This window comes from Chlorella variabilis, assembly GCF_000147415.1.
Source record: "Chlorella variabilis unplaced genomic scaffold CHLNCscaffold_8, whole genome shotgun sequence".
NCBI classification, from domain to species: domain Eukaryota; kingdom Viridiplantae; phylum Chlorophyta; class Trebouxiophyceae; order Chlorellales; family Chlorellaceae; genus Chlorella; species Chlorella variabilis.
The window spans coordinates 1,179,659-1,191,335 of NW_005435080.1; the positions used below are offsets into that span (position 1 = coordinate 1,179,659).

The 11,677-nt window shown below is 66.9% G+C and overlaps 3 protein-coding genes across 3 annotated transcripts in view; 2 read left to right on the forward strand and 1 right to left on the reverse strand.

Annotated features, from left to right (window-relative positions):
- The window catches only part of CHLNCDRAFT_30844 (hypothetical protein), a 3,028-nt gene extending 2,650 nt beyond the window's left edge, over positions 1-378 (forward strand). The window contains exon 9 of the mRNA XM_005848260.1: positions 102-378. Coding sequence (XP_005848322.1) covers positions 102-188 — 87 coding nt within the window. The 3' untranslated portion in view covers positions 189-378. The remainder of the gene's footprint in view (positions 1-101) is intronic.
- Positions 379-470: 92 nt separating this feature from the next.
- On the reverse strand, positions 471-3,648 carry CHLNCDRAFT_144997 (hypothetical protein; the record flags this gene model as incomplete). Its single annotated transcript, XM_005848451.1, has 9 exons — positions 471-702; positions 917-1,039; positions 1,270-1,449; positions 1,761-1,869; positions 2,007-2,154; positions 2,294-2,402; positions 2,628-2,740; positions 2,941-3,169; positions 3,440-3,648. 9 exons carry the CDS (start codon positions 3,646-3,648, stop codon positions 471-473), a joined length of 1,452 nt encoding a protein of 483 aa, XP_005848513.1.
- A 416-nt stretch (positions 3,649-4,064) lies between these two features.
- Positions 4,065-11,677, forward strand: part of CHLNCDRAFT_51884 (hypothetical protein) — a gene marked incomplete at both ends in the record, with an annotated part of 8,431 nt that continues 818 nt past the window's right edge. The window contains 17 exons of the mRNA XM_005848261.1: positions 4,065-4,208; positions 4,343-4,513; positions 4,747-4,845; positions 5,016-5,150; positions 5,313-5,489; positions 5,630-5,741; positions 5,957-6,116; positions 6,319-6,376; positions 6,524-6,686; positions 6,796-6,916; positions 7,150-7,228; positions 7,378-7,543; positions 7,693-7,858; positions 8,445-8,570; positions 9,202-9,305; positions 9,473-9,517; positions 9,588-10,478. Coding sequence (XP_005848323.1) covers positions 4,065-4,208; positions 4,343-4,513; positions 4,747-4,845; positions 5,016-5,150; positions 5,313-5,489; positions 5,630-5,741; positions 5,957-6,116; positions 6,319-6,376; positions 6,524-6,686; positions 6,796-6,916; positions 7,150-7,228; positions 7,378-7,543; positions 7,693-7,858; positions 8,445-8,570; positions 9,202-9,305; positions 9,473-9,517; positions 9,588-10,478 — 2,917 coding nt within the window. The remainder of the gene's footprint in view (positions 4,209-4,342; positions 4,514-4,746; positions 4,846-5,015; positions 5,151-5,312; positions 5,490-5,629; positions 5,742-5,956; positions 6,117-6,318; positions 6,377-6,523; positions 6,687-6,795; positions 6,917-7,149; positions 7,229-7,377; positions 7,544-7,692; positions 7,859-8,444; positions 8,571-9,201; positions 9,306-9,472; positions 9,518-9,587; positions 10,479-11,677) is intronic.

Consider the following 11,677-nt stretch of genomic DNA (forward strand, 5'->3'; position numbering starts at 1 on the left):
CCCACCCCCATGCGTTTTTGTGCCACACCTGGCGGCCCTGTATGGCCCTGATGCTGATCTGCCTCCCTGCCTACCCGCCTCCCCTGCACACCCTCCCCTTCCCTGCGCAGGTGCGCGACCACTTTGAGCACAACGAGGAGGCCAAAGCGCTTCTGAAGCAGGTCAAGTCGTTCAAGGTGACCAAGTGATGGGCAGCTCCTCCGGCCCGCAGCTGGAGCGGCGGCGGCGGCTCACACCAGTGACAGCTCGCCCTGCCGTTCCTCCTCCGCGGTGCTCGGCGGTGGCGCGCCTGCTTCTGCTCCATTTGATTGCTTGACCGTTGGCACTGCTCATTCCTTCGACCTCCCCAGCACCGTGCGTAACGCCACCGGTGGCTCCAGCCCCCACCCACTGCACATGTTTTACAGGGCTGCCAGCGGGGCCAGCAAAAGAATCGAATGGCAGCCGCCGCAGACCGGGCTGCCCGCCCGCTACCAGGTTCTGCTGGCCTCATGGCCGCCCTGCAGGCTGGGCGTGATGTACAGCGGCAGGCGGTCGCTGGCCTCCTGCCGCTTCTGGCGCAGCAGGCCGTAGAAGAGGAGCAGGGAGAGGGAGGCAGAGATGAGGAAGGTCGAGTTGAACCAGCGGTGCAGCATGTCAAACTCCATCTCGCCGCCGATGGCGTCGCTGATGATGCCACGGTAGTTGCGGGGCAGCTGCCGCCTGCAGTACCGGGGGCGGCCGGGTACAGGCAGGAATGCCAGGGCTGAGAAGCTGCAGGCTGGCCGAGCGTGCGTGGCAGAAAGGGATGCCGGCAGCGGCACACGGCAGCGGCATGGGAGGGCTGCCCCGGCGCGCCCGCAGAACGTGACCCACGGCTGTGCTGTGTGTTGTACTGTACTGCTGTACTGCTGTACCGCATCCCACCCACCCCCACCTCAGCAGCAGCATGGTGGAGATGGTGTAGAAGCCCAGCAGCTCCGTTGTGACCAGCACCATGGTGGTGGCGTTGCCGGCAGACAGGCCGATGAAGAAGCGCTCCATGTGCTTCAGGAAGCCGCTGCGGCATCGGTCCCAGGGGGGGGAGGGGGACCACACGGCGGCCAAGGCAGGTGCTGAGTGCAGAACAGCATGGCAGCCGCGGCATGTTAAGTATGGGATGGCGATGCCCTTGGGCTGGCAACTGCTGCACCACCCCGGCTGCCATGCACGGCCCCTGAGCTGCTCCAGCCTTCCCACCCATCACCACCTCCCCTCCCCGCCCCGCCCCCAGCCCCCAGCCCCGCTCACCGCAGGCTGGAAATGGAGATGAAGCCGATGAATGCCAGGGTGAGGTACTGCGAGAAGTGGAGGACGTCGATGGACAGGTGGCCGCCAGAGAAGAAGCGCAGCACCTGGCCTATCGTCTTGCTGACCGGGTCGGACGACAGGTCCTCCCCAAACAGCAGCGCCCGCACGCTGGCAAACATCCTGCAGGCGCAGGCGCAGGGGCAGGGGCAGGGGGGCGGGCAACGGTGGCGGAAAGGGATGGGGAGCGAAGCAGTGCGGTGCGGTGGGGAAGGGCTGCAGGCTCCTGCCCACCGCTGCCAGGCCGCATATGTGCCCACCCGAGGCCGCCTGTCTGCCCGACCACCCACCCCTGGGACCGAGCAACATAACCAGTCCACAACCCCAAGCACGGGCACCCCCAAGCGCCGGCCCACATGATACATGATGTAACCAGCCCACAACCCCAAGCACACACGCGCCAGCCGCCCACCTGTACATGCAGTACAGCCCACCTGTATATGCAGTACAGCGACAGTATGTAGCCCAGCAGGTTCTGCACGTGGCCATACAGCGTGCGCGCCAGCACCGCCCGCTGGTGCTCCCGCCTCAGGTCGATCACGTCTGGGCGTGCGGCACGAGAGGCAGGCGGGGCAGGCAGGTGAGGCACAGAGGCGGGGTGGTGGTGGCGGGCGGCGGGGCACGGCGGGTGGCGCACAGGAGACGAAGGGGCAGGCAGGAGGCGGCGGGCCCGCGCTCACCCGCGTGCAGCGCCTGCCGCAACCGCTCGAGCCCCACCACCTCTGCCTGCAGCTTGCCCAGCACCTGGCGCGGGTCCGCCGGCCCCCCGCCCACCGCCGCCAGCACGCGGCCGAAGAAGGAGCGCTGTGGCGCCTTGCCAGACGCCTCCTGCACGCAGGCACGGCCAGCCAGGCCTGACCCTTCTCGCCACAGGAGCAGCAGCAGCCCCACATGCATGGGCAGCAGGTGCTGGCTGGCCCCTCGTCACATCCAGCCACCGGCCCGCCCCAGCGCAGCCCCGCGCGACGCCTGCCTGTATCTCTATCTCCTGCTGCAGCCCCGCCATGTTTCTCCGCTTCTGCGCTATCGTGTCCACCGTGTGCCGCAGCTGCGACTCCATCGCCGCTATCTCCGCCCTGCCAGCCAGCCAGAGCGGGGGCGCGCTTGGGTGTGGTGTGGTGCGGCGACAAGAAGGTGGTGGAGAGAAGCGACATGCGCACCGTCAGCTTTGCACTCACACAGCCGCCCAGCCTGCGCCCTCCGAGCCAGCAGCGTCGGTCACCCCAACCGCACAGCAGGCTGCTGCAGGCAGGGCACAGGCGCCCCTGCCCCGCCCACCACCACCGCTGCCGCCGCCTCACCTCTCCACGGGGCGGATGAAGAGTGTGATGTAAGAGAAGGGGACTGACACTGAGCCATAGCCCGACAGTACTCCCACCAGGATGATTCCCAGCACCCCCACACGGCTCACCACCTGCGGGAGCGGCGGCGGGGGCGCCCAGCGCCAGGGGAGGCGTGCCGGCGGCGTCAGACGGCCCGAAACGTGCGGCTGGCTGCAGGGCCCGCCACAGCCACGCCACACAGGCGAGGGACCGCACACACAGGAACAGCAGCGCCACAGGCCGCCACAAGCAGCGCCAGCCACTCCACAGTACGGCAGCCAGCCCAGCCCACCTCCAGCATCGTCAAGAGGCGGCCGTGCCCCGCCGGGATCCCCGGCACCACGCCGCCCAGCCGCCAGAAGGCGCAGAGGCCGGCCGCCAGCAGGACGGCGGCGCCCGCGCACGCCTTGAGCGGCGGCAGCTTGGATGAGAGGGCGACGTAGGAGTGGTAGTAGGGCAGGACCAGCAGCAGCAGGCACAGCATGGAGACGATGTCAAAGCGCCAGTTGAGCTTGCGCACCCTGCAGGCGGGGCAGGCGGGCAGGCAGGCAGGCAGGCATGGGCCTGGAAAAGTCGGCAGGGAACAGCGCTGGGTGCGCAGCTGCCATGCGGCTGACTTGAGTGCTGGCCGCTGCGGTGCTCCACGCGCCCCACACCCCTCCCCCTCCCCTGGCACAGCGCAGCAGCAGGCGTCGCTGCAGGCGGGAGGCGACGGCAGCGGGCGGGAAACTGCCGGCGCGCCGCCGCGCCGCCATTCCCCGTGCCGCCCCCTGCGCTTTGCTGCTGCGCACCCCGGGTCCATGAGGTCCAGGATCTCGAAAACCAGCAGCTGCAGGAGGTTGGCTGACAGGGCGAAGACCGCCGCGAAGAGCAGCTGCACGACGGAGTTGCGGCGGTGTCTGGCGTCGTAGTGCGTCAGTATGGTCGACCGCAGGAAGAGCCAGCCGCAGAGCAGCAGGCCGACAAGCGACAGCGCCGGCACAAACTCCAGGCCCGCCATGGCCTCTGGGTGCCGCGAGAGAGGCCTGGGCCCCTGCTACCGCCCCTCAAGCATTTGCGTTCGTTGGCTGGTCGCCTGGCGCCGATGTGGCAAGCTGGATCCGATCCTGGAGGCGTCCTGATCTGATGCCTACCCACGGTTCAAAGCGCAGGATGTTCGGCCGACCGGCCAACGAAGCATAGCAGACGCAGCAGGGCACGAAAATTTCTGAAAGCCCATCCCAAACCACAATGTGCAGCATAATAGTTCTTATATCTCACACATCAACCATTTGGCCGGCGGGGAGGGGTGTCGATTGGATGCTTGGGCGCGCCTTCACAGAGTTGTCCGCCTGTCGCACAGCAGCATCCAGGAGGCCACCCGTCCGCTGCCGCACCTCGCCAGGCGCGCTTGTTGCGGTTGCCGTGCAAGCAAGGATGCAGAGCGGCGGCGCCGGCGCAGCAGGCGGCGGCAGCGGCAACCGTGCCGTCATCTGGTTTCGGGGCACCGACCTTCGCCTGCACGACAATGCCATCGTGCATGAGGCGGCGCGCCGGGTGGAAGCGGGCCAGGTGGCAGAGGTGCGGTGGGCGATGCATCCTGAGTCCCCTACGCCCGGCCTGGGCCCATACCATGCAACTCCAGCTGCCACCCCGCCCTCCTGGCTGCTCCTCATCCCTGCTGCTGCCCGCTGCTGCCCTTGCTGCTGCTGCAGGTGCTGCCGCTGTTCTGCTTTGACCCGCGCTACTTCCAGGCCAGCGCCTGGGGCAGCCCAAAGACGGGGCAGTTCAGGGCGCGCTTCCTGCTGGAAAGCGTGCGGGACCTCAAGGCCCGGCTGCGCGCCCTGGGCAGCGACCTGCTCATCTGCATGGGCAGGCCCGAGGAGGTGAGGCCTGGCTGCGTAGCTGGCTGTGTAGCTGGCTGGCTGGGCTGGCAGTGCTGGGCGGATCCGTGCGTGGGGCAGGCGGGGCATGCAGGCAGTAGCGCACTGCACAGCGCAAGTCAGGTGAGCGCAGGCCTGGGCGCTTCCATCTCGGCTAGCTGGCTGGCTGGGGGGCGACGTCAGAAGGCGGCTGGGCGGGGTGCCTGCTCACGTCCTGGGGCCTCCCGCCGCTGCAGGTGCTGCCCGGCCTGATGGCGCAGCGCGGCAGCGGCCTCCAGACGTGCGTGCTGGCTCAGAGCGAGGTGACCAGTGAGGAGCTGGCGATCGAGAAGAAGGTGCAAGCTGCATGCTTGAACACTGGGCTGGCAGTGTGCCGGCATTGGGCTGGCATGCAGGAACTGGGCGAGGAACCTTGCAACAAGATAGTGTCTCCATGAATCATTCCCCCCCGCCCACGCACCTAACATAAAAAACCCTTGCGCTGCACCATCAACCGCCCAAGCAGGTCAAGTCGGCTGTGGTGGCTGCTGGCGGGAAGCTGGACCTGTACTGGGGCAGTACCATGTACCATCTGGAGGACCTGCCCTTCAGGGAGGGCCTGCGCGACATGCCAGATGTCTTCACTCCCTTCAAGCAGAAGGTGGGCAGTTTGGCACCGGCAAGTGTGGGGTTCGCGATGGCTGGGCCCGTGCCATGCTTCCAGGGGCAGCAATTGGCACACCTGTGCTTGGCAGCCTTGGGCCATACACCTGCACATGCGTCGCCTGCCAGCCTGGTGACTGTTGCCGCCACTGGCGTGCAGTGCGAAGACCGCTGCCAGGTGCGCAAGCCCTTCCCCGCGCCGGCGCCAGGCGCACTTCCGCTCCCGGCCGGCCTGGAGGCGGCGCGGCTGGCGTTTGAGCCGCAGCGTGTGGAGGATCTGAATGCTGTGGTGCCAGAGGGCCACCCGCAGCTGGCTAGCCCACAGCGAGACACACGGGTGAGCCGCGGCACGGCCCGGGTGTGTGCTGGCATGGACCGAACCGGAGGGACTGGCAGGCGGAGCTTTCGGTGCTGCGCTGTGCTGTGCTGTGCTGTGCTGTGCTGTGACATGCTGTGCTGTGCTGTGCTGCTCATCAGGCGGTGCTCGACTTTGAGGGCGGGGAGAGCGCGGCGCTGGCCCGGCTGCGCTACTACCTCTTCGACTCCAACCTGGTGGCCACCTACTTTGACACCCGCAACGGCATGCTGGGTGAGAGGGCTGGCTGGGTGGGCAGGGGGAGGGGCAGCCCCTGGGCAGCAGGCAGGGGGGGCAGCCGTGCGGTAGTGCCGCGCTCCTGCGCGCCCAGTGGCCGCTGGTGCCAGGAGTGTTCCATGCCAAACGTCTGCGCTGCCTGGCCGCTGCCCCCTCCCTGTCTTCCCTCGCACCCTTTCTATTCACTGCCCCCGCTCCCCTGCCCCCTGCAGGCGGGGACTACTCCACCAAGCTGGCGCCCTGGCTGGCCCACGGCTGCCTGTCGCCGCGCAGCGTGTACTACGACATCAAGCGCTACGAGCGGCAGACGGGCACCGCCAACAAATCAACCTACTGGGTTGTGTTTGAACTCATCTGGCGGGACTTTTACAGGTGGGGCGTTGGTGGTGAATAGTGACGGAGGGGCAGCGGGGACCTGAGGGGCAGTGGGGACCTGATGCAGCAGCAGCAGCAGCGGCAGCAGCGGCGGCAGTGGCAGTGGCGGCGCGGCAGCGGCCACAGCATGGGCAGCGTGCTGTCTGGTGCACCGTTTGAGCCTGCTCCGGCGCCTCGTGGCGCCTGCCCCGGCCCTCAGGTTCTTTGCGCTCAAGCACGGCAGCAAGATCTTCTTGGAGGGTGGAACCACCGGCCAGGTGGGCTGGCGCTGCCGGGGCCGCCGCTGCTGGCTGCCAGCAGCTTGTGCCTGCCCTCTCCCCACCTTGCCATGCGGCTGCAGGCCCACAGCCGCGGCTGCATCCCATCGCACACTTTGGTGGCTGCTGCTCTGGCGCGGCATGCAGGCTCCGCAGTGGTCCAATGATGCCGAGGCGCTGCGGCGCTGGAAGGAAGGCAGGACGGGCTGGCCGCTGGTGGATGCCAACCAGCGGGAGCTGAGGGCCACAGGCAAGAGCCGTCCAGCAGGCGGCAGGCCGATGCGCATCCGGGCGCTGCTCCTGGCTTGTGGTGTGCGAGTTGCACTCGCCACGCACCAGCACCCCGCCACCGCCGCGCCACCCCGGACCCCCTGAACTGCCCCACCACGCCCACCTCCTCACGCACTCCTCCCCTGCAGGCTTCATGTCCAATCGTGGCCGCCAGAACGTGGCCTCCTTCCTGGCTCTGGACCTGGGGGTGGACTGGCGGCGCGGCGCCGACTGGTTTGAGCACCTGCTGCTGGATTATGACGTGTGCAGGTGGGGTAGGGCGGTGGTGGTGTGTGCATGTGTACATGTGTGTGTGTGTGTGGATGGGTGGGTGAGGGGCGAGGCAGAGAAGGTCGGGGGCGGATGTGCAGGCAGCGGAAACAGCGGGGGGGGGAGGGCAGGAGGCGCTTGCGCTCTGCATGCTGAGGTGGCAGCATGTCAGCGTGCCGCCGCGGCCGTCTCACCTGGTGCCTCCCCACCTCCCCGCCCCTGCCTGGCTGAAGCAACTGGGGCAACTGGGTTGCTGCGGCGGGGCTCACCGGCGGGCGAGTCAACAAGTTCAACATCACCAAGCAGAGCAAGGTGCCAGCCAGCTGCTCGTCGTGCTCATCCCCCATGCACGCGCTCGCCCCTTGCCTGCTTGCCCGGGCCCCCTGCACAAGCCTCCGCCGAGCTCCTTGCTGGCCCCCGCGACCATCCCCAGAATCGATGCTGCTGCATGGGCGGTGCAGGACTATGACAGTGAGGGGCAGTACATCCGTACCTGGGTGCCGGAGCTGGCGTGCGTGCCGGCAAGGCGCATCCATGAGCCCTGGCTGATGAGCCGCGAGGAGCAGGCGGCGGCGGGGGTGCAGATTGGTGTGGACTACCCAGCCCCGCTGAAGAGCGCCTGGAAGGGTGGGTGGGTGAGGCCTGCAAGGAGTGGCTGGGTGTGAGGGTTTCAGTGGCGGCCGTGCAATCTAGAGCTGCGGCACACACAGGGCTGGCTGCTGCCACTCGCCCCTGTAGTGATGGTCGCTTGCCATCATGGCGATGATCGCCTGCAGGTTATGATGGCGGCAGTCGCGGCGGGAGCAGCAGCAGCGGCAACTATCGACCCAGTGGCGGTCGAGGCGGCACCGGCGGCGGCAGCGCACAGGGCAGGGGCGGCGCAGGTGGCAGGGGCGGCGGCGGCGGGCAGTTCAGGCCGCGAAGCGCATACGAGCAGTATGGGTGAGCCTATGTAACCGGCTCCAATTTTGAGTATTTGAGGGGTTTGGTCTCATTCCACATGAATGTCCAACTCTGACACTCGCTTTAAACCTTAAGCTTGGCGTGGCACTCAGCCAGCACGTTCACCAGCTCAGCTCAGCTGCCAGGCTGGCCCCCTTGGCAGGCAGGTCTGCAGGGATCCAGCTGGCCATTGGATCGATGTCGCTTGGCGCATGGATGGCAGAGCTTGGGTTTCAATGCTGTGGGCAGGCTGGACTCCAGAGGTTTCGTCCCCCTCGCTCAGCACCATGCAGGCAGGGTGGGCGGGGTATGGCCCGGGGCCAACGCCCAGCGGCAGGGAGCTCCCCGAGGGGTGGACTCTGACCTGGGGTTGGACAGCAGCTGCCTGACCCGGAGCAGCTATTGGAGCTGGACCCTAAGGCCTTAAGGCATTCCTGAATGGTGGGTTTCGTCCTCCCTCTTCCTGCCTGCTTCTCCTTGTTGCCGCCGCTGGCGGCGGCAAGAGTGGCCGCGGCGGCACCCCCCTGGGTCAGAGGACGGGGGTGCCCCCTCGCTCACCCCCCTCCCCTCCACCCCCGTGCTACAGCACCTCCCAATCACGGTGTTCGTTTGGGGAGGCGGGGGTCAGGGGATCGATATGGTTGAGAGGGGTTTGGGAGCTAGGAGGAAGCAGGCAAAACTGGCCTCACAGGGTGGAGTACGTCGAGTACTAGTATTTCTCGTGCACCAACCTCTACTCTCCCTACTGCAATTGTCCTTGATTGGCAGCAGGATTGGCAGGTATCTTGCCTGCTGCACCTTGGGCTGAGCTCACTGACTGTTGGAGACTGTGATCGACCTGCCACTGGCAGTGCGCGGGTTGCTACGCTCCATAGCGCCGTGCGCTTGGTTTCTGATTCATCTACGTCGAATGGGGATTGTTTGCAGGGCTTTGCTGCGCAGGGGACGCGGGCCCACCTTCGAGGGCTTTCATAGTTCGCTGAACCCGGTGGGTGCAGCGCTGCCTGAGGCATTAACGGGTGTGAGGGCGCAGCAGCATCGCCCAGGAAGTGCCTTGCACGTCCTTCCAGGACGGAGCTCGTGCGTGCCTGCCGTCTTATCATGAATGGGGGCCGGTGGCCTGCCGCATCTCTTGGCTCCTGTGGCAATGCCAAGGCCATCGGGCCCACTTGGCCAGGCGCTGGCCGGCCATAGTATGCTGCACGCCCGTTGGTAGCAGTACTTCCGCCGCCACTGGCGCGCCGCCAGAAAGTCTGTGGTGGCGGTTGCATGTGGTTGAGCGGGGGGGGGTCGCAATGTCCATCACCCCTTTCCCCTCTCTGCCACCCATCCCCTCACCACAGCCTCCCTCACGCTGCAGGCCGCACAAATCAGGCCGTCATGGCGCTGAGGACGGTGCTGGCCGCCCTGGTGGCCGCCATTGCGATGGCGGCGCTCAGCGGCGAGGGTGAGTACTCAGCGGACAGAGTGCATGTGTGTCGCAATGCAGCCCAGCTCGTCTGAATTAATGTCTGCTCATCGGCATCTCAGACACCGGCATGGTTGTTCTCGCAACTGCGAGCGATGAGAGGGCGGTCGACCCTCCTCCTCCCGGCGCCTCTCTTCCGTCTGCAGGTGTCGCCGCAAAACGCGACTTGACTCAAACCAAGAAGCCGCCTAGTCCGCGCCCGCCCAGGCCGCCTCCAAGGCCCAAGCCTGGCTATGCACAACTGCCGGACCCGCTGCGCAGAGGTGGGCATCGAGGCGGCGCCCGTCCAGCTGCGGCTTTTCGGCACCATGGTGGACTCGGTGCTGTCCCATGGTGCTGAGGTGTGGGGCGTGCAGCTGGCGGCCAAAGCGGCGTGCTGCCATCGTGGCAGTGCCGGCAGCGCGGCCGAGAAGCTGCAACTCAGCTACCTACGCCACCTGCTGGGGGTCCGGCAGAGCACCCCCAATGCGGCCCTCCTTGCGGAGACTGGCGAGCGCCCGCTGTGGCAGCGCTGGCTGCGGCGGGCAGCCAAACTCTGGAACAAGACGCTGGAGGAGCGTCCCGGCAGCCTGTTGCAGCAAGCGCTGTTGTCCAGCGTGCAGCTCGCAGATGGCGCCCACCCCCTGGCACAGCAGTCCTGGGCTGCCCAGCTGGCGGCCGGTCTCGCAGCGGTCGGCATGCAGCTGGACCTGCAGCAGCCAGCACCTGTTGACCTCGGCGAGCTGGGGGAAGCTGCGCAGCGCCGCCAGCTGGCGCAGCTCCAGGAGGCGCTGGCGAAGGGCGGCGCCAGCCGGCTGGAGCACTATGTGCACAACGTGGTGGGCGCCCTCAACCTGGCGCCCGCCATGTTTGGGCAGCGCGAGACCTACCTGGATGCAGTACGGCGTCGGCAGGACCGCGAGGCGCTGGCGCAGCTGCGCACCGGGTCGCATTGGGGCGCGGAAGAGACCGGCCGCTGGACGCGGCGCCCCCGAGAGCAGCGAGTCTGCCCCCACTGCCATGACGGCATTGAAGATGCCCCCCACATGCTGCTCACCTGCCCCCTTTACGCCCCGCTGCGCCTCAACTTTCCTGACCTGTTTGCTGAGCCCCATCCTCCCCACCGCTTCCTCCGCCAGAAACCGTGCCGCCTCGCCGCCTTTGCTGCCGCCTGTCACCAGCGCTGGCTGACCGCCACCGTTGCGCTGCCTGCAGTCCCGCCCTGAACCCCCACTCTCATGTCCACCCCCTTTGCTCTTACCGCACCACACCTGCTCCACGACATGCAGTACTGCCTGCCCGCTCACACACTAAACGCTCGGTGACCTGTCAGTTGGCCTGTCCTGCCTGTTGTTCTACTGCTTCATCCCTCCTTGCTCGAACAACAAAGTCTGTGCTGCAAGCTTGTTCTTGCTGAAACCAGACTGTAAGCCCACACAAGCCAAGCACCTAGGCCGCCCAGGCAAGCAATCTGCTTCGTGCGTGCTGAATGGCGCCAGCACCAGCCCAGCCAGTGCTGCCGACGTTGCTACCGCTCATTCGCCATTTTTCTGCAGCCCAAAGCCGCCGCCGAGGCCTAAGCCGCCGAGCCCCAAGCCGCCGCCCCGGCCGCGGCTAAGAAAGGCCTTCTTTGAAGGCGCTGGAGCTAGTGTCTAAACCCTCCGAGAGGGCACAGGTTCGATTCCTCCCATGTCGAAACTTTGTGAGGACAAACGCGGCATAGCTGACCGGCTCAGCGCCAATCCAAGCCAATTCCTTCGGGAACGCCTATTAGAATCGCCAAGGCTTCGGCACAGGCCTCCCCGGGACCCATTCACTACTAGTGGGGGGTACTGCACTTGGCGCGTCGGGCAGATCAAATAATGGTCTAAAGCTAGACGTTAAAACCGGGAAGTTAAGCCTGTGGAGGCTCTTCCCCACCTTTACCTTTACCTTTACCCCCAGGCAAGCAACTGCTTGTGCGCGGAGAGCAGCGCTGAGTAGCTTGCGTGCTACAGCCAGTCACCCGCGATGCATGACTAGCACCAGCACCAGCACCTAGCACAAGCGCCAGCACAGCGCCCCCTTCTCCCAGCCCTGCCATGCTGCTGACCGTGGCATGCCGACCATGCACCCGCATATGCTCGATCTGCTGCGGCAGCCCCAAGCCGCCGAGCCCCAAGCCGCCGCGCCCCAAGCCGCCGCCGCGCCCCAAGCCGCCGCCGCGCCCCAAGCCGCCGCCGCGCCCCAAGCCGCCAAGCCCCAAACCGCCGCCACGTCCGAAGCCCCCCAGGCAAGCAACTGCTTGTGTCCGGAGAGCAGCTGCAGCTGAGTAGCCATGTGTGTTACAGCCAGTCACCCCGCTATGGATGGCAACAGCACCAGCACAGCGC